At 37.6% G+C, this 18,405-nt stretch overlaps 1 protein-coding gene across 1 annotated transcript in view; it reads left to right on the top strand.

Annotated features, from left to right (window-relative positions):
- The window catches only part of DLG1 (discs large MAGUK scaffold protein 1), a 185,211-nt gene that overhangs the window by 134,174 nt on the left and 32,632 nt on the right, over positions 1–18,405 (top strand). Inside the window, exons 14-16 of the mRNA XM_085298703.1 lie at positions 4,422–4,548; positions 6,293–6,449; positions 7,620–7,722. Coding sequence (XP_085154829.1) covers positions 4,422–4,548; positions 6,293–6,449; positions 7,620–7,722 — 387 coding nt within the window. The remainder of the gene's footprint in view (positions 1–4,421; positions 4,549–6,292; positions 6,450–7,619; positions 7,723–18,405) is intronic.

Raw genomic sequence — 18,405 nt, 5'->3', positions numbered from 1 at the left:
GCAGAAGCAACTCATCTCAACTGAAGAATTGCTGTTTGCTGATACAAATTCTAGTGCTACATTAAATGCTTAAAACATCAAAAAGATTCACTCTTAAAATGCCAATAATAAATTGGATAGAATGTTTTAAATATGTTTTATTGTTTCATTGGAAAAGAGGCTTCCCTTTCCTCATTATTCTAACTGACCTCTTTTTTTTTTTTCTCGTTTAATTTATTCGTTGTAGGGCATTTTTCTCTATAACCAGAGATTTGAAAGAAGTAGGTTTCAGGAAACTTTTTCCTTACTGAGGAATAGAAAGAATTTTAAAATACCTACTTTTGGACTATTTATTTAATCTTATCTTAATGTTTCTTGATAATAACAAGATAATAACAAGACCAGTCCTGTCTCACAGCACTACTGAAAAGAGTTCAACCCCTCCCCTTAATGACATGAGTCTTATGAGAATTGACTGCAAGAGCTGTGCCTCTTCAGCCTGGAGAAGAGAAGACTGAGGGGGGATCTTATCAATGTCTATCAGTACCTGAAGGGAGGGCATCAAGGGGACGGGGACAAACTCTTCTCAGTTGTCCCATGCGACAGGACAAGAGGCAATGGGCAGAAATTGAACCACAGGAAGTTCTGCCTGAATGTGAGGGGGAATYTCTTCCCTGTGAGAGTGACRGAGCCCTGGAACAGGTTGCCCAGAGAGGTTGTGGAGTCTTCCTCTCTGGAGATAATCGAAGCCTGCCTGGATGCAACCCTGTTTAACGTGCTGTAGGTGACCCTGCTTGAGCAGAGGGGTTGGGCTAGATGATCTCCAGAGGTCCCTTCCAGCCTTACCCATTCTGTGATTTTGTGCAGYCTACCATCTTCTCCTTTTATAAAGTGGGTTTTTTTTTTCATTGAGAAATTAAAAGACGAACTCCYGAGTGTCATGCCACTCAACTGCTACCAGCTTCTACTTGAGACCTTTATCTTAAACTGTTTAGGTTCTTTCAGAAGATCATACAAGGGACACTTCCTGGCTTCTAGAAGTTATTCTGCCTTTTGTCCTTTGGTGGTCTTTGACAAAGTGCATGGAGTGATGCGCTCTACTTTTGAGTGCTCTTTTTTTTCTTTTTTTTTCTGGTTATGGTTCACTCAGGACAAGTTTTAGCCTTCAGATCTTTCTTCTTTATGTATTTCAGAAGAGCTGTAGGTATTGCCAAACTTTCTTCATGTTTTTGTCCTTTAAATTCCTTTCTGATCCAGGTTCTTAAGAATTCAGGCCTTCTCCTGAAGGGGTAGTACCTATTATTCTTTTGCTATTGCCTAAACATGCACAGAAGCTGCCTCTAGACATGCCGCTTACGAACACTGCTGAGATGAAAAACCCTGTATGTTGTCTCAGTATATACCTAGACTACTTACTACCCTTACTGCCCTTACTGCCCTTAAACAAAAAAAACCCCAAGCATCTAACAGGCAGAGTGCACAGTAACTGTCAGGAATCTACTGACTGCTCTGTGGAATGTGTTGCAGATTGCATGTGATCCTAGTTTGTGTGAACATGATAGCTCACTCATGATTCCATGAAACATCAAATTCAGAGTTTTATTTTCTTATACTTTCTACCAGAGTTGGTCTAAATTTACTTGTAGGACTGCCTCACTTTCCTTGTTTATGGGTGAGCTCTGTATTTAAAAGGAAGTGTTAAGAGTGTTGAAGGCAACTTCTTGAGCACCATATCCACAAATTCCAATAGCTAGGCTTGCTGTAAATTCATTTTTCTGCTACAACTCCTATAGTAAAAACACCAGCCATACAAGAGTACAGCTTTGTCAGGTGTTCTGATCATGCAAAAGATGGCCCCATGTAAATTAGCATCTGTGTAGGTACTCAATCATTTGAAATGTAACACTTCAGTGAGGTTAGTGGCCTCAAATCCAAGGACATTTGATCAAGAAGTTGCTGAGATTCTGATTTATGGCAGTGGTTATCAAGAAGCTTACAGGTCCTGCCACTGTATTTCATTGTATGTACCTGAAGCTGAAAATTGACTTCAGTCATTTGCTGTTTATCACAGCTGATGAAAGCTTTTGTCTGCCTTTGGGGAAATTAGTATTGAAGACATTATTAAAGCAGAGTTGGAGCTGTCTGACATATGAACATTCAGCAGACACAGTTCAAATTGCAGTGCAGGTGAAAAATGTGGCTCGTGGTTGTGTGCTGTAGCTCTAAAGACTGTGCTACACTTTTAAGACTGTACTATGTGTGGGTGATAAAAGCTTGACCTAGCTCCTGACAAGCTGGAATAGTTGATTGCTAGGCCTGATCTAGTAGTCATCTCAGGAGGATTTCTTTTAGCTCCTGGAGTGTGGATTGCTAGCTTACACTGTTGCTTTACCGGAATCTCTATTTCCTGACTCATGCATAACACGGTTAATGAAAGATTGTTATTTCTGGCCACACTGCCACTTGAGTCCTGTTCTCCTCTGTGGCATTCAGTCTCTGGTAGACTGAAAAAAATGAAATCTTCCGTTATAGGAAGCATGGAAGTTCCACAAAAGCTGTGTTACCTATGGAAGAGTAGTAATACTGTACGTGGACAGACCTGTGAATTGATGTCATCCAGCTATCTAGAGACACTGAGAGCTGTGTGGTTGATAATAACTATTAGTCTTCTGCAGTAAGTCATCAGTAGGGAGTATAAATCATTTCAGTAATCTGTCTATAAATGTTGGTCATTAAAAATCAGTCTAGGAATAAGTGTCAAGTAACTTATTGGCCTAAATGTTTTAAAAGTTACTCAGCTGAGCTACTACTAAGAAGATCTAGGACTTATAACTGTACAGTGCATATTATAGAATATCAGACTCGGAAAAGCATTTACGTGTTTTTGAGGGATAAACAGGACTTGTTTTCTATACAGATATTAGTAACTGAAGGCAGTTAATGATAAATTTTAACTGCTAGTCCATATTGAATTATTACGTTATTTGTCCTCTGTCTGTGTGTGCGTTGATACGGTATTTTTGCAGTGCATTAAGAATTAGAATACTACAGAGGAGCTAATAATCAGTTTTCTGACTGGAGACACAAATTCTTTTTTGCTTAAACAGCTTAAATATGGGAAGAGAAGAGCATGTCATAACAGTAAATTGCAATAAGATTCTTGGTTTATTTCCTACTTTAGAGACTATACTCAAGATTGGTGTCTTCACTTTTGCCGATAATAGCGAAGTCTTCATCATCTTTCTGTGTAGAATTGTGGAATTGTATAATGTCAAGGGGGTTGGATTTGGAAATGGAAATTCTCCTTAAGAGCTTGTCTTTTCTCATGTACCATTTCAGATGTGATGTAAATTAGCAAGTTAATCTTATGGTTGTTGTTTTCTGCTCATCCAAAACGGTTTCTTGCATATTAGCTTCCATAGTATTAAAGAATACTAATTTTGGAAAAGGACCTGACATTGCGAAGCGCTTAGCATATGTAAAACCTTATTAAAGGATATAGCTAATGCTGATGTGGACTAGTCAACAGGATGCAAAAACTGGGTGTGTCCAATACAGAAATATAATGCAGCTTCTTAACTACTTAAGGKTGTATTTTCCTGGAATTTTAGTATGCTTTCTTTCTACAGAAGTGTTTAAGTTGCTAAACTGTTCTGCTGCATCTGTTGTGGTTCACCTAAAAGACATGTACTTCATGCACAAGTCTGTAAACCTGGGAATAAGTCTACTGAGCCTCAAAGTACAGTTTGCACTGGTTTGTTTATTCCTTTCTCCTAGTAAACTGATACTTCTTATCTCAAAGCATAGGAGATGGAATAATTTCTTCTTTGTTTTTTGATGTGTGTTGTTGGCTGAATGCAACTCCTAGCACCTGTACTTCTCCCTAAGGAAGGATTGCTTTGCTCAGTGTCTGAGATGTGCTACATCCCTCCCTCTTCAGGCCTCATAGTCAGAATGACCTGGAGGTACTGTAGAAATGCTAGGGTGCTCTGCACCAAAACACTGCAAAGAAAGAGGTAGGCATCTTGTCAGTTTGGAAGAAGTGTAACTCTGGAATGTCACTTTTTTTTTTTTTAACTGTTGCTGTAACGTAGCACTTTCAAGAAAACAAAATTCTTAACTGAATTCAGTTAAGTTAAAGATAATTTAAAAGCAGATCAACTTTCCAGTTACTGTCCTTATGCGTAGATGTCTGTTATTTCAAAAAGAGAAGTTCTGTACAAGACAGTCAAACTTCAAAACTTGCTTCCTGATTCAAAGTGTGAGGAGACTGGTGAATGTGTAATGTGATACAGTATCTTAGAAGTATGGTGTTTTTATTCTGTCATTTAAATTTTTATGTTCYATCTGTAGAGCAGATAGCTCCATCTGATACGATTTTAAGTTCAAGATCTTTTTCATTAATTGTCTTACTGCTTATTTTTCCTCTCCCTTCTTTGAAGCCTATTCTCAGCCAGTGGACAACCATATCACTCCACCTGCTTACCTGGGACAGTCCCTGCCCCCAGCATCGCCAGGACGCTATTCACCAGTTCCCAAGGGAATGCTTGGAGACGATGAGATTACCAGGTAATGAACAAGCAGAACTACCTGTTACATTAGTTAACCAGGAAAGCTCACGATATGTGTTTGTAGGCAAAATACTAAAGAAGAAATAAATATAAATCTAACACTTATAAATATGGTTATAAGGAGAAAGACTGTTTTAACACACATGAGTCCAAGAATAGGAGTAAAATCAGAGCRCCCTGCCAAAGTGCTTCATGAGCTGACTGAGGTGGTTTCAGTGCTGTTTATCAATTTATCAACAGTGCTGATTGTGGGATCATTCCCGATTGCTCCTAGCTGAGTTCAGGAGGGCATAGCTTAAGCAGTTTGTAGTTCAGGCCAGAAGTGAGGCATTTGGGTTTAGAATTTTTCATGGATCAGTGATTACTACTCGTTTTAAAGCAAGAGATCTTTTTTGTTAAAGGAAAGGATTTGTTTTGATGACTTAGTAAATCCAGAAAGGCTAGGAAGCTCTTAATCCTTTTTTATGAACAGACCATTCCTTCACTGATTCCATGGGAGATTGTATTAATCTTTTGTTCACCATCACTGATAAAGTGAAGCTTTTCTAATTTTATTACCCTCCTGTAAGTTTAGAGATGTTAAGCTGCATTTTCAGAATGTTGTTACTAAATTCTGTGTCATATTGTCATCTGATACGGAAAACATTGCTCAGTTTCTGAGGCAGGGTCTGCCCAGGCTTGAAACGTACATGGCATAATAAATTGGAGAATTATTTTTAATGTATTGGAAGATGAGAAAACCTTGGATATGTCGTTTGTAGTTATTTTACGCTTGGAGTTAGGCAGACATGTTAGCCAAGGTGACTCTGTTCTGCTGATAGCATTATTGAGCTTATATGAGTTTATATCTTTCTTTTAATATTACTGTAAGAAAAGCCTTCTAGATTTCTTCTGAAATCTCAGACTACCTAGAGAAGCTTCAGGGTTTTTTTCCTGAAATTACTTGCCCTTCTTCCAAAAAAGTTTGAAATATCATATATTCTCTGAGAAATTTTTTAATGTGTTAATGTAAGCCAGAGCAGTATACCTATATTTTCACTAAGCCATGTATTTGTAATAAAACCATACTTTGAAAAGATCAATCCGATGGTTGATGAAAGTGAAATTTGGGAATTTGATGCTGAGCTGGTTGACAAGATAAGGCAAAACTAGAGTGATTTTAAAGAGCAAGCTGAAGTTCTGGGTTTTGGGTTTTTTTCCCTAAATTTCACCTTAGTTTATCCTAAAAATTAATAATTAACATTTCCAAATACTTAAGAATGTTTGTTAATTGTTYTTTAGTGCTCTCTAGTGCTTTTTAAATGCAGTACACAGTTGCTGTACTTTAATATTAGAAATTGTTCATTGGTTTCTGAAAACATCCGTGCTTTTTTTCCATTGGCAGGTTAAAATTTTTTTGGTGGTTTGTTTTGTTTTGTTTTTCTTCACTAGAAATGGACTTTTCTAATGGGAAGAAATTGTGATACAAAGACATGTAGATCAAACTTTTTATGATGTTATGGGAAAAAATGTAGGTCTGGGATTTTCCACAAGTGTGCAGCGGTCACAATACCATACTTTCTCTGTTGTGCCATAACTGGTGTTACTGCTCTTTCCTTTACTCATAGACTACACATTTTAGTGGGGAGAAAAGCAATGAGCAGGGCCTGGAAGAGTAAGACCAGGCTATATTAAGGCTCTTAAATTGTTTATTCTCTTTTTATTTGTGACTACTGACCAAGACCCTTTTTTCTTTCCTTTAGGGAGCCTAGAAAAGTTGTTTTGCATCGAGGATCAACAGGTCTTGGTTTCAACATTGTTGGAGGAGAAGATGGAGAGGGAATTTTCATCTCTTTCATCCTTGCAGGAGGGCCTGCTGACCTRAGTGGAGAGCTTAGAAAAGGAGATCGAATAATTTCAGTAGGATTTCTTGCTGCTTTAGTATTCATTGATTTATTTAAATCTTCTTCTTCCTGAATATGCATTAATATGGATCATATGCAGAAGAATGTCATTAGCTATGCTAAATTTGAAACAATGAAAGGATAATCTATATATTTCAAAATATCATTGAAGTTTTTGTTTGCCTCGGTTTCTCATCTGTAACCTGATGAAAGGTAGCACTTTCCTACCTCAGTGATCTTTGTTCAGACTTAAGGTTATCGGCTGTTAACTTCTCTTAGTCTGGTAACCAGCATATATATGTCCAGATTGAAAGACTGCAGCCTTTGGAAACAAGCCTTTTAACAAGATGAAGACATTTGGCARTAGTGTCTGAAAGCTGATGCTTTGCTTTCTGGAGTATCTGTGGAACTTTCTGATAGGCATAGTAAGACCCATCTCGGACATGACTGAGAGCCTGTTCAATTTGCTAATACTGAAGGTCATAAAGATTTTATATGTTTTTTCTTAAAATGACTTTGTTTATGAAGAATAATTTCTTAGGCATTTAAAATGTGAATTGGTGGTTATTTAAGAGGGTGGAAAAAAATTTAGCTCTGCTGTTGTTAAAATACTGTTACTGAAGTTTATCTGTATTTGAGCAGGGTTGTAACAACTGTGAAAAATGCAATTGCTGCAGTGTGACACAAATTTCTGCTTCAGACAGTTTATTTCTGCCATTTTTATATCTCATGCATTGAAAACAATGCCAGACAGTTTCATGGAAGATGAGGTTCATCCCTGGCTTTTGATTGTAGTGGTCTATAGCTAAGCTTTGGCTGGGGAAGTCCTTAAGTGTCTGTTGAAGAAAGGTGAGATGATGACCACAGAATATTTTCTCTGTGTGTCCTTAAAGAGTGAAGAAGGTCTTAAGCAAGAAGATGATTAAGTGTAGCGAGCACAAATTCATGAGGTTATATGATAGGCCTGCTACAGTATTTCTTAACATATGGGTTTCTGTGACTTTGAACTTCAATAAAAATCAGTAATTCTTGCTTGTGTTAACTGGGTTGTAATGTTGGAAATAGGAAAATCTTTTATAGCATGGGAACTAGTTTGCATCCAGTTAATTTTTGATCATGTGACTCTATATTCCATAATGATAAACATACAATTGTTTTGAGAAAGAGTTTTTTGTATTATTCATAGGTAAATGGAGTAGACCTCAAAGCAGCAACCCATGAACAAGCAGCRGCAGCCTTGAAGAATGCAGGCCAAGCAGTAACTATTGTTGCTCAGTACCGTCCAGAAGGTAAGGTAGTTGCTGTATGCATTCAGGTTTCACTTTTAGGATTTGAAACTCAGAGAAAGATAGGCCACGGTGTCTTCCCCCTCCTTCCTAACTAAGCCCCGTTGTGAGGAGAAAAGAAACAAGCTATGCAATAGACAAACAGATGCATGTTAGCATAATTACAAGTGACCAGACAGGCATGTTTGAAAGAGTCGGTGCCACAACTTGTTTTTTTTTTTTCTTACTTTGATCATGTTCACAAGTTTTGACTTTTTCGGTAAAGTCAACACCGTCATAAAATGAAAATTTGCCTAGCAAATCCAGTGCTTAATAGGAATACCACATTGTTACTTATATTTCACTGTTGTCTTCAGCCTTTAATATTAAGTGGTTTTATTTTCCTTTAGTGCTTGAGGGAGGATAAAAGATTAATTCCTTCTCTGTGTTGATTCAGCTGACCTAAGGAAACTGTCAGGATTTCATTTCACTGTATCATACTGAGCTGGTATTTACCCAATAATTTCTTCTGATCCAGATTAGACTGCAGTTAATACTGAGTATCCTGATCTTTGTGGGTTCTGCAGAAGCCAAATAATATTGCCTCATCACTGTACATGTATTTGACCTCTTGTATTTTCATAGCATGTTTCAAGTGCTGTTGCGTTTTAAGACTTGAACAATTCAGTACTCTGATATGTGATCCTTGAGTCTTTAGAGCCATTTATTATTATTGTTATTATACATTACTATATACGTAACAATACATTATTGATGTATTAATATGAGCTGTGATAATCAGTGGTTTATTACAGTATCACCCTAGCCTCCCCCCCCTTCCCATCATCATCATCATTGTATTTTCACTAACCCAGGAACTGTCAGTAATGATGCCAGCAGATTTATTTGTGTCTTGCTGGTGGTGTGAATCCCTGCAGCCAACCCATGTTAGCTTTCTTGAGAGGGTGTGTGGCTTGTTCGTGTTCTGAGTCTGCAGATCTTTGAGTGCCGCAGTTGTTTCCAAGAATGCTCATACTGAGGCTTCCTTTTAGAAAGAATAGTGAGGTCAGCATTGATTCTGGAGTATTTGCTTTGCCTTTGTGTCAAAACTGGCAAATACTGATATACGTTGGCCTATCCTTTGCAAGTGCTTCAGGATTCTCACAGCTGTGTCAAATTGTCACACCTTTCTGTTCTTTCTCCTTATTCAGTAAGAAATAAAATATATGCTTATATTTGCCCATGAGTTGTCTTTTTGAGCATCTGGCCAGTTATTTATGCAATAACGGCATTCCTGGTCACTGTTTCTTCTGTGAGGGAGATAGGATGAGATGTGATTCTAGCAGCAGAATGAATGTTTTCCTTGTAGAGTATATCCTAGGACACAAATGATTATTCTCATCCAAATGTGTCCAAACTTCATTTGAGTGAAGCAATTTTTCTTTTCTGGGGCTCATGCTTTTAAAAGCGGATCTCCTAATACTTCGAAAGTCAGAACTCCTTTTTATAATCACAGAACTAAGCGTTTCAGATGATACGTGATCTTTCTGCATTAGAGAAGCAACTTCCTTCATTACTGCTGGTCCCAGTAGGCAACAAGTTTTCTTGAAACGCATTTTGAGGTGGTTAACTTGGGGGTGTTTTGAGTCATTGTACAGAGGTTTGCCCAGTATGTGCTGCTTCTCTTACAGATTTGTCAGCAACTGTCATTTCTAGACTTAAAACCTGGAACTGTATTCATTCCTATGTGTTTACTGAAACATTTTGGAATGAGCCTGAATGCAGTTGAGCTGTACTGAGAGTAAGGTTCTCGTAAAATATTTTAAGGCCTGTTTCAGAGGATGGTTGTTTCTTGAAGTGTCTTGAAGTATTGTAGGTGGACATATGACACATCATTCAAAAAGGAAAATTTCTTTAAGATGTGATGACCACATCACATCTTTCTCTCCAACATACTGCTTGTATCTCTGCTCCAAATGGAGAGTTTAAGAAACATGTTTTAGCTTATTCTGCCCTTTTAAAGGATGTCACTGAGAAGCATATCTAGGAGTATTTTTCCTATATTGAGAACCATTGCAATTTGGAGGAGGAGTGTGAGTTTTGACACATGGACAACATACCTCAGAGTTCTAGTTTGTCTAGTCTAGTCTTACTTTCAGTTTGACATCTCTGCTTGTCTTCTCTTATTCCTCAGAAAGAGAGGTTGAATGGAACTCTGGCTATCAGCCTCTCTCATATCTGATGTGGAAAGCAACTTGGATCAGATACTTACTGTTCATGGCTTAGGGAGCAGTAAGGAAAGAATACTTCCTTAAAGATTTGTATCCATTTGTTATCAGAGGGAAGCAGTCTAGTTGAGATTTGGCTTTCCAAATAGAAAATATGATCCTGCTAATGTTAATGTTGAATGTATTTGACAAAAGTGCTTATGTTTGATCTTCAGATTTTCTAACTTACAGCTGCTGATGGTTTTCCTCTCACTTGATTCAGTTAAGTTGGGAAATGATCTACATATATCTATTTTTTAATAATGTCATTCAAAAAAGGTAAAAACTATTAAAATGAAAGTTCATAAAATTATTGTTAGTCTTCAGTGTTTCTCAGATATTTCCCAAAAAAACAAGCATATCAGTTTATTTGAGAATCAGTTATAACTGCTTGTATTGTACATGTGTGTTACACTTGTGATTCCAGCAGGATTTTAGTAAAAGATGCTGACAGCTAGGACAGATCAAGGAGATTCTAGACATCCATCACTGCTCATTATAACTGAGTAAATAGATTCAGTATGATAAGAGCATTTGGAAGTCATTTGGGATCGGCTCACATCACTCCCTGTAATTGTACATGACAGTTCGCATGTTCATAGATTTGGTGGGGAATACTAATTTATGCTGTAACATCCTACCACATGAATTTTCTCTTCTATTATACTAAGTAAAATTTTAGCAACTTACCAGCACTCTTTGGGATAGCTAAGTGCCAAATAGGAAATGTGAAAGCATTTTCCTGTTTACAGAAGAGCCTCTTCTATCAGACACCACTTTTCTGTAGCTATTTGACTACTTTTTCTTTGTACATTTTATACTTTATCTTGCAACAGACCTATGCTCTATTGCTATAAAATGTTGAGTCATGGACTGGGTTGTACTTATACATACCTTTGTGGTACTACATGTGTGTGTATTCATATATAAATATATAAAAATATGATATATAAATATATACATCTCTTAAAGCAACAACAAGCTCTATAGTGGCAGAGACCACTGAGTTTGATGGATCTGCTAAGGCTTGGTGCTGCAGAGTGGTGTCCATGCTGGGAGAAGATTAGGAGACTGGGAAATGGGAATTCTGTACAGAAGGTAGTATTCTCATTTTCTTTTTGAAACTGTTTCTCCTGCTTGGGATAGGCATTTCTATCTCTTTTCAGGATATCATTCCTGAACAAAATTGCTTTACAACATTGCTTTACAGTGAGTTCCAATGGAAATAATGCACCATGACTTGCAGCAACTTCAAAGAAAGTGATGCTGCTCTAGTATGTAGGAGCATTTGATTGGGCATTTCCATTTGTAGACGTTTCTGAGCCATTTCATTTTCGTGTTGCTCCCTGGCTCTGCAGAGACACTACAGAATCATACTGCCTTTTCCCTTTTTATAGCCTCTTTGGATTTTCCAGAGATGTAGGTATCACAAGAAAAATTGTGATATAGGTATGGAAAATGAGAGGAAGCTCTAAGCGTGCATCTGGTGGGAGTGGAAGATGGTGAGAATTATGATCATAGTATATAGCAGTAACACAGGAACAGAGGAGTCTCAGTGCTTCAAGGGAATGTAGTGAGGGGAAAAGCAGCAAGGAGGAAGCATAGGAATGTCCAGAGGTGTTCCAGAGGGCTCACTTTCTTCTTCCCCCATTATTATGTCCATTTAAATTTAAATGTTATCTGAAATATTCCTGTTCTGTGTTTTGGAGATGACCTGATAATGTAAGGCTACCTCAAAATTCAGAATTTTTGGAAGATCAAAGTTTTGCTATTCTGAAAAGGCTCAAAGTATCGATAGGTAAGCATAACTGTGTTATAGTTTGGTTGCACTTAGCCATTTAGAAATAAAAATCTGAATAAATACATTGGGCCTGTGGTTGAATTTAAATAAAATGTCATTTTGCAGGTTAAATATTTTCCTTAGTTATTCTAGATCAGAACTGGGCAGTTAAGTATCCATTTTATATTGACTATAATTATGTGCTCATTAATTGGGCAACCTTGGAAGGGGAGAGACCAGAGCTCAGGCAGTGTGTGTTGTCATCAGCATTTGTTCACAGATCACCTGACCCTTTTCCCAAAATAGAGACAAAATTCGTATGACAGGAAAGGGTAGCAGCACTTTCCTTTTCCCAAGGATCCACTTGATGTATTAAAATAAAAGGATAATTGTAAATAACACTGCAGTCTTTCCTAATGTGAGTTATTGTAGAATCATAAAATCAGTAAGGTTGGAAGGGACCTCTGGAGATCATCTAGTCCAACCTCCCCACTCAGCAGGGTCACCTAGAGCCTGTTAGACAGGCCTTGAAGATCTCCAGAGAAGGAGACTCCACAACCTCTCTGGGCAACCTGTGCCAGGGCTCTGTCACTCTCACAGGGAAGAAATTCCCCCTCACATTGAGGCGGAACTTCCTGTGGTTCAGTTTGTGCCCATTGCCTCTTGTCCTGTCACATGGGACAACTGAAAAGAGTTTGTCCCCGTCCCCTTGACACCCTCCCTTCRGGTACTTATAGTATGTCTACATTGATAAGATCCCCCCTCAGTCTTCTCTTCCCCAGGCTAAAGAGGCCCAGCTCTTGCAGCCATTATCAGGTGCCTGTTGTTTGGAATTTAAATCTACATTCATCTTCCATTTGTAATTCGACTGATCAAATCCATCTCTGTATTTCTACTTTTCTGAAGGAGAAGAAAGATGGTTAGGTGATCAGAATAGCTCAATGTTCTTAGGTGACTGGGCAGATCAATGTGAAATTAGGAGAAGGTGGAGCAAGTTCTTGAAGATTTTAAGGTATTTTTTGAGAAGTGCTGCTTCTGAAATGGTATTGTTCATGTAGCTAGCTTATGCACACATTTTTCTTTCAGGTTTATTAAAGGAAATGTAACTTAGTCTCTGTGGAAAATGTATTCAATACAGTACAATATTTAATCAAAACTCCTGATACCCTGTAAGCCAAATTTTCATGTGTTTTTCTTTTGAAGGAATGTGTACATCTGCTGAAAAATAGATTCAGGTATAACAACTTTGTATTTTTAATTCTTGCATCTTTAAAACAGATAAAAAGCAATGCTTTGTTAGAGCTTACCTTTCAGTGGCCAATATTGGACCGTTTTTTCTGTTTGTGGCATTTCACTCTAGTAACATTTCTAGTAACATTTAAAATCGTTGCAATAACCTAAGCCCTAGAAACAAACTGGTACCACTTTCATACACACAAGCTAAGATTATTTTCTGATCATTTTTCCTGAACTATCTTCTAAATTGTCCTTTTGTAAAAGTCCAGCTAGAGTAGCCAATAATGGCTTCACAAAATTAAGATTTCAGTTTTGTTTTGTCGGATGGATGAGCTTCACTTGCTTTTAGCGGAGAATATGGATAATCATAACTAAAAATGATTGAAAAGATCAGCACACCTCAGTTTTCCAAATGAAAAGCTCTGAAGTGTCATGGTTTACCCTGTTTTGCGGTATACAATCTCTAGTGTTGCATTTTTTTTCGCCCTGCTTGTTTTGTACCTAGTTCTACTCATAAGTAATCCAGATTAGCCAATTAAAGTACCTTTAAAACCTATCTTGTTACGATTAGAAGAAGGGCTCTGTTATAAATAGTGTTGCCAGACAGTACTATAAGGTGATTTAGACATGTTTTAATCCTTTAAAACTTCACTTCAGTTCGTGGGCTGGGGCAGGGAGGGAGGGGAAGAAGTCTTTAGCAGGGACTAGACCTATTCTCTTTGTGAATTTTGTGAGTTTTGTGCAAGGAGTTCTTAACTAAATGCAAATGCCATTTTTCTGTTTTGCMATTCTGTGGCCTGCTCTTTGAAGTGATGAGGAAGTAAAAGCTCATTACACCTTAGGATGTGTGAAAGCCACCAGTAGCATGTGGAACGTGTTGTGGTCTCTCTTAGTTCATGTTAATATAAAGAAACAGCCATGAAGCAAATTGTTCCTCAATTTTTTTATGTTTTTATTTTGGCCCATACGTTTTAATAGATAACCTCTTTGTGTAATTGTACTAAGCGTGATATATTCTACATCCTTGTAAACCAACAAAGACTCCTGCAGTACTTTGAGAAAAAGTATATAAAACATGAGTGGTACGTGTGAGTTTGTCAAATAGCAGTGTAAGTAATTGAGATACACAACCAGAGCTTGTAAGTACAACCTCACTCTGCTTCTTGCTGTCCAAGATACCAGATGAGCTGATCCTTTTTCATAAGCTTAGACTTGAGAGTAACTGGAAGATCAATACTAGATCATTATGATGACTGTGGTCATAACTTACTGCAAGGCTCCATTTCTCAATTTGTAGGTAGCATGACAGAAGAAAATTATGAGTATCCTGAGAATAGGAAAAAAACAGTAGACGAAATTCTTAGCAAAGCAGTCCTGCTTTGATAGATTGAATGAGGCCTGCTGAAGGAAGGTTTTTCCACAGACAGATGGGAAGAAGGAATCAAGGAGCGCACTTTTTTTTTTTAACCAAAGTGAATGTTTCTGGTTCTTAGCAGCCTCAGTATATGTAATAATCTCTGCTTCTCAGTGCTGTGCTACCATCTGTTCCCTGTACACACCTCCCTCTTTCTGTGACTTGCTTTTCCTTCTGTGCTCTCAGCCTGTTAAATTTTCCATCCTTTGTAGTAGTCTGCTACTCTTTTACCCTCTTTGCTAGGATATGCGTTCCAGACAAAATGAATTGTCATTACAACCCTTTTCCTCCTTCCCAGTATGTATAAACTATTCACCATGTTTTTCTTTAGCACTGTCTTCTTTTTGCTCACCAGGTAGGCAGTCTGTGACAGTTTCACTGCTCACTACTCCCTTCTCTGAGAGTCTGATTTCTGTTAAAGYAGAAGTTGATATTGGAGAAGTTGCCATTTTCTAGGCAAAATCACTTCAGGGGCTGTGGAGCAGAGAAACCTTTGAAGATTCTCTAATTATCACTTACCTTTGCTCCCCCTCCCCCCTTTTTTTTTGTTGCTGCTGGGCATACCTGCAGACAGGAAATAGCATATTTTTTCTAGTTCTGCACCATCTAGTTATCAGCTGTAACTTTAGGGTTTAAACTTGAGCCTGAATATAAGAAGCCAACACTGCTAACAGTTGAAAAGGTGTAAATCAGGATTGGGTTTGGTGTTTCCACTTGAGGGAGTTGGGTAAGTGTTGCTGCACATTCTTCTGCTTGCTCAAGCTCTGCTACAACAGCTGTGCCCTCCCACCAATAAACTTGTTGGAAACTGGAAAAATTTGGGTCATGAAGAGATACCATTGTTCTTATGGTCTAATTTTATTGAGAGTTTTATGTGTATTGTTAAACCCTAGAGTTTTACATGTGTTGTTATGTGAATACCATTAGCGGCTTTCCTACAATTCAGATTATTAAAAGAGCCCGAGTTGCATCTCGTTCACTGCTATTTCATACAATCAGATTTCAGAAATGTAATCAAGTTCTTTGCAAATTCTTTTCTGAAGAGCTTTGAGTTTTTTTTTCTTTTCTTTTGGCCACCGCTGTTTATATTAAATTAATACTTCAGAATGTTTTAATGGCTGTGGAAATTAAAAGAATATTTGAAGCTTGAGTTTTCTTGAACAGTTTATTCCTTTTTGCTTAATGCCATTTTTACTTTTATTTTTTAATAGTTTTCTCTCTTTTCTCAATGGTGACTCCAGTCACATTTGTTGCAGATATCAATCATAGTCATTTTCAGCGAAGTACTTCATTCCTTTTTAAGAAGATTCTCCACTTTCTTTTTCACTGTCCCTATGCCAGGTCCAAATTTCTGGAATGCTGGTTAAAGTGGAAGAATAGGCATAACCTTTTAAGTTGTAAAATACGTTTGTGCAAAGTGTTATTTTTGTCACATGCAATCATCTGGAAGTTTATTGTTCAGTTCATTGTTACCTATGGGGAAAATAGCTTTGTCACACACTGGATACCTAATGTTACGCATACCACACCAGAAAGAATTGAACTATAAATAAAAAATAATTTTATAGTGTTTGGGGGGAATTTAGTGATGGTAAAGTGAATGAAATATGGATATTCTGGATGATATTCTAGAACTATTTAAACTACTGCAGGATGAGATATCCCTCTCTGCTTTGCCCAGTTGTCACAACTTTCCATAAATATTTCTTGGGTAGTGTGAGACACTGGTGCTAAGCTAGGATTAGCCCTTTTCATTTTATCAAGTACTTCTGCTATTATGTTATGTTAGCTGAGGGATTTCTTACCGAGTCATTTATGCCTGATATAGCCATTACATTAAGTCTTTCATTAGTATAAATTTGATGCTACTTMTCTGCAATTTCTCTGCAGTTTTTTTGTTTAATAAGCAGTAAGGTATTGCTGAAGAGATTGATTAAAAATATATAGGTGTACAAATAGCTTCGGAGTATTTCTATAAAATGAAATAAAGTTATATGGATCACATTTCTAGTACAAATCTTAAATATAGGATTCTAGTCTTGCTACCAACTGCTGGCTATCTGTATTGTCCTTCTGTAGAGCACATAAGGCAGAGCAGCTGTGGCCACTCTTCTGCCTGCTATCCTGCAAGTGCTTTTCTACATTTCATAAGCTATCAGATGACATCACTAATATTTTCCTTAATGGAGGATGCTGAAGACAACTGATACCCAACTCTTCCTAGTCACAGAGTTAGACAGGACCTTTCCCAGACAGGTGGCAAAGCTCACATTCTGCTTTATCATGTCCAAGCTGAACCATGTCTTATTGGGCAATGTGTCCATTTGTCAACAGGGATGGGTGCCGATCTTCTGACTACCATGCTGGTTCTGGTTTTCTGGTGCTGTGAAGAGTCTTGTTGTCTAATTTTCTGTTTCCAACATTAGTTTCAGTACCACTGGATTTAGTATCAAACTCGCTAGGACTTTAAAGAAGAAAATTCTGCCTACATTTTGGCTCCAAACTCTGTAATTGTTTGAGGTACCTGTCCATCCTGTTCTTTCTAAGAAACTTGTCTAACAGGAGCACGTCTCAAATTCTAAGCTTGTTCTGCATCAATAAATTTTAAAGGGACTCGACCACAGTCCGTCTGCACAGAGTTGTTAGGCTTCTCCTAAATATAGCATTTCTTGGGACCCTTTCTTTTTGAACATTAGAACCTTTTAAGTCACAGCTCATTTGTTTCTTTGTTTGCTTTACTGGTATGCCAGAAGTCTCTCTGTAGAAAATATTCTTCTCCTTATTGCTATAGATGTCACTGTCTCTTGTCAGCACTTATTTTGCTGCACATCTGATGAGAGAAATTGAATTACTCTGGAGAACAGCAGTAGCAGCAGCCTGAAGACAATACGTAGGATGAAGTAGAATTAAGCAGTAGTAAGCAATAGCTTCCCCTATAAATGCTGTTTTACAGCACTACATCAGTGGAAATATCTGATTCTTCCAATAGATGWGACCTGACTTTTGTAATAGAAAATTACCATCTTTTCTGACAGTTGGTGCAAAGAATTGCAGATATTTTAAAATATGTTGAACAGGCTGTAGCACAAGAGATTGCTTGTATTATCTAATGTTTTCCATATTTACTTTCCTTTCACACACACAAAAAATTTCTTATGACAGAAATCCATGCTGCCATTCTTGTAATGTGCTTAGAACTTAGCACTTAAGATTTTTTTTCTTATATTTTATAAGAAGAAAGAGATGTGAAAGACTTAAAATCATTCCTGAGGTGAAATACAATTCCTTATTGCGACAGTTAAGTTCACATTTGCATGATAGAGCTTTCCCAGTAGCCAATCTGAAAATACCTTTTGTATACTCAACTATCTCCTGCTCCCTATAAAAGATACATTGTTTTGACAGTGAATTCTTCAGTGAACAGAGCAGTGTACCATGTAAAACAAAGGTGTCTGGAGGTTTTCACAAGAGTAAGCTCCTCTCTGACGCCCTTCTGAGAGGGAATGGATGAAGAAAGGTGAATGTTACTGACATTGATGTGACTGATGTCATTTACTACCTACTGCAGAAAATTCAGAACTGCAGTGATGTGTTGTTTAAGAGCTTTTATAGAATAGAATAGATAYGGTTTTGCTCATAGGAGTCGGGCAAGGCCGGGAAAGTGAAGTGTGGCCAATATCACAGGGAGAAAAAGTCACTGCAGGGAATTGAATTCTAGTCTTTTGAGTCTCAAAGTAAAAACTAAACCATCTGGCTAGCTGCACAGCAAAATGACCAGACTTCAGTGATAGGTTCATGTATTGTTTTGTTTTTTTTGTGATTAGTAAGAAGAGTGAAATTAAGACAGACAGGTGCAAAAACATATGTCTGTGTGCGCGTGCGAGAAATTAAGGAGAATATCTGATGCAGAGTCAGTAGAAACTCTTTTTTTCCTGTAATGCAGACTGCAGTGGGAATGGGAAGCTATTAAAATTCTGCCTTGTTTGCTACTTAGGTTATTTGTTGTTTAA

The sequence above is a fragment of the Rhea americana genome, unplaced genomic scaffold, assembly GCF_003343005.1.
Source record: "Rhea americana isolate MKP2758 unplaced genomic scaffold, rheAme1 scaffold_14, whole genome shotgun sequence".
NCBI lineage: Eukaryota > Metazoa > Chordata > Aves > Rheiformes > Rheidae > Rhea > Rhea americana.
Note: the sequence above shows the minus strand (reverse complement) of the source record. Positions and strands in the feature narration are given on the sequence as shown.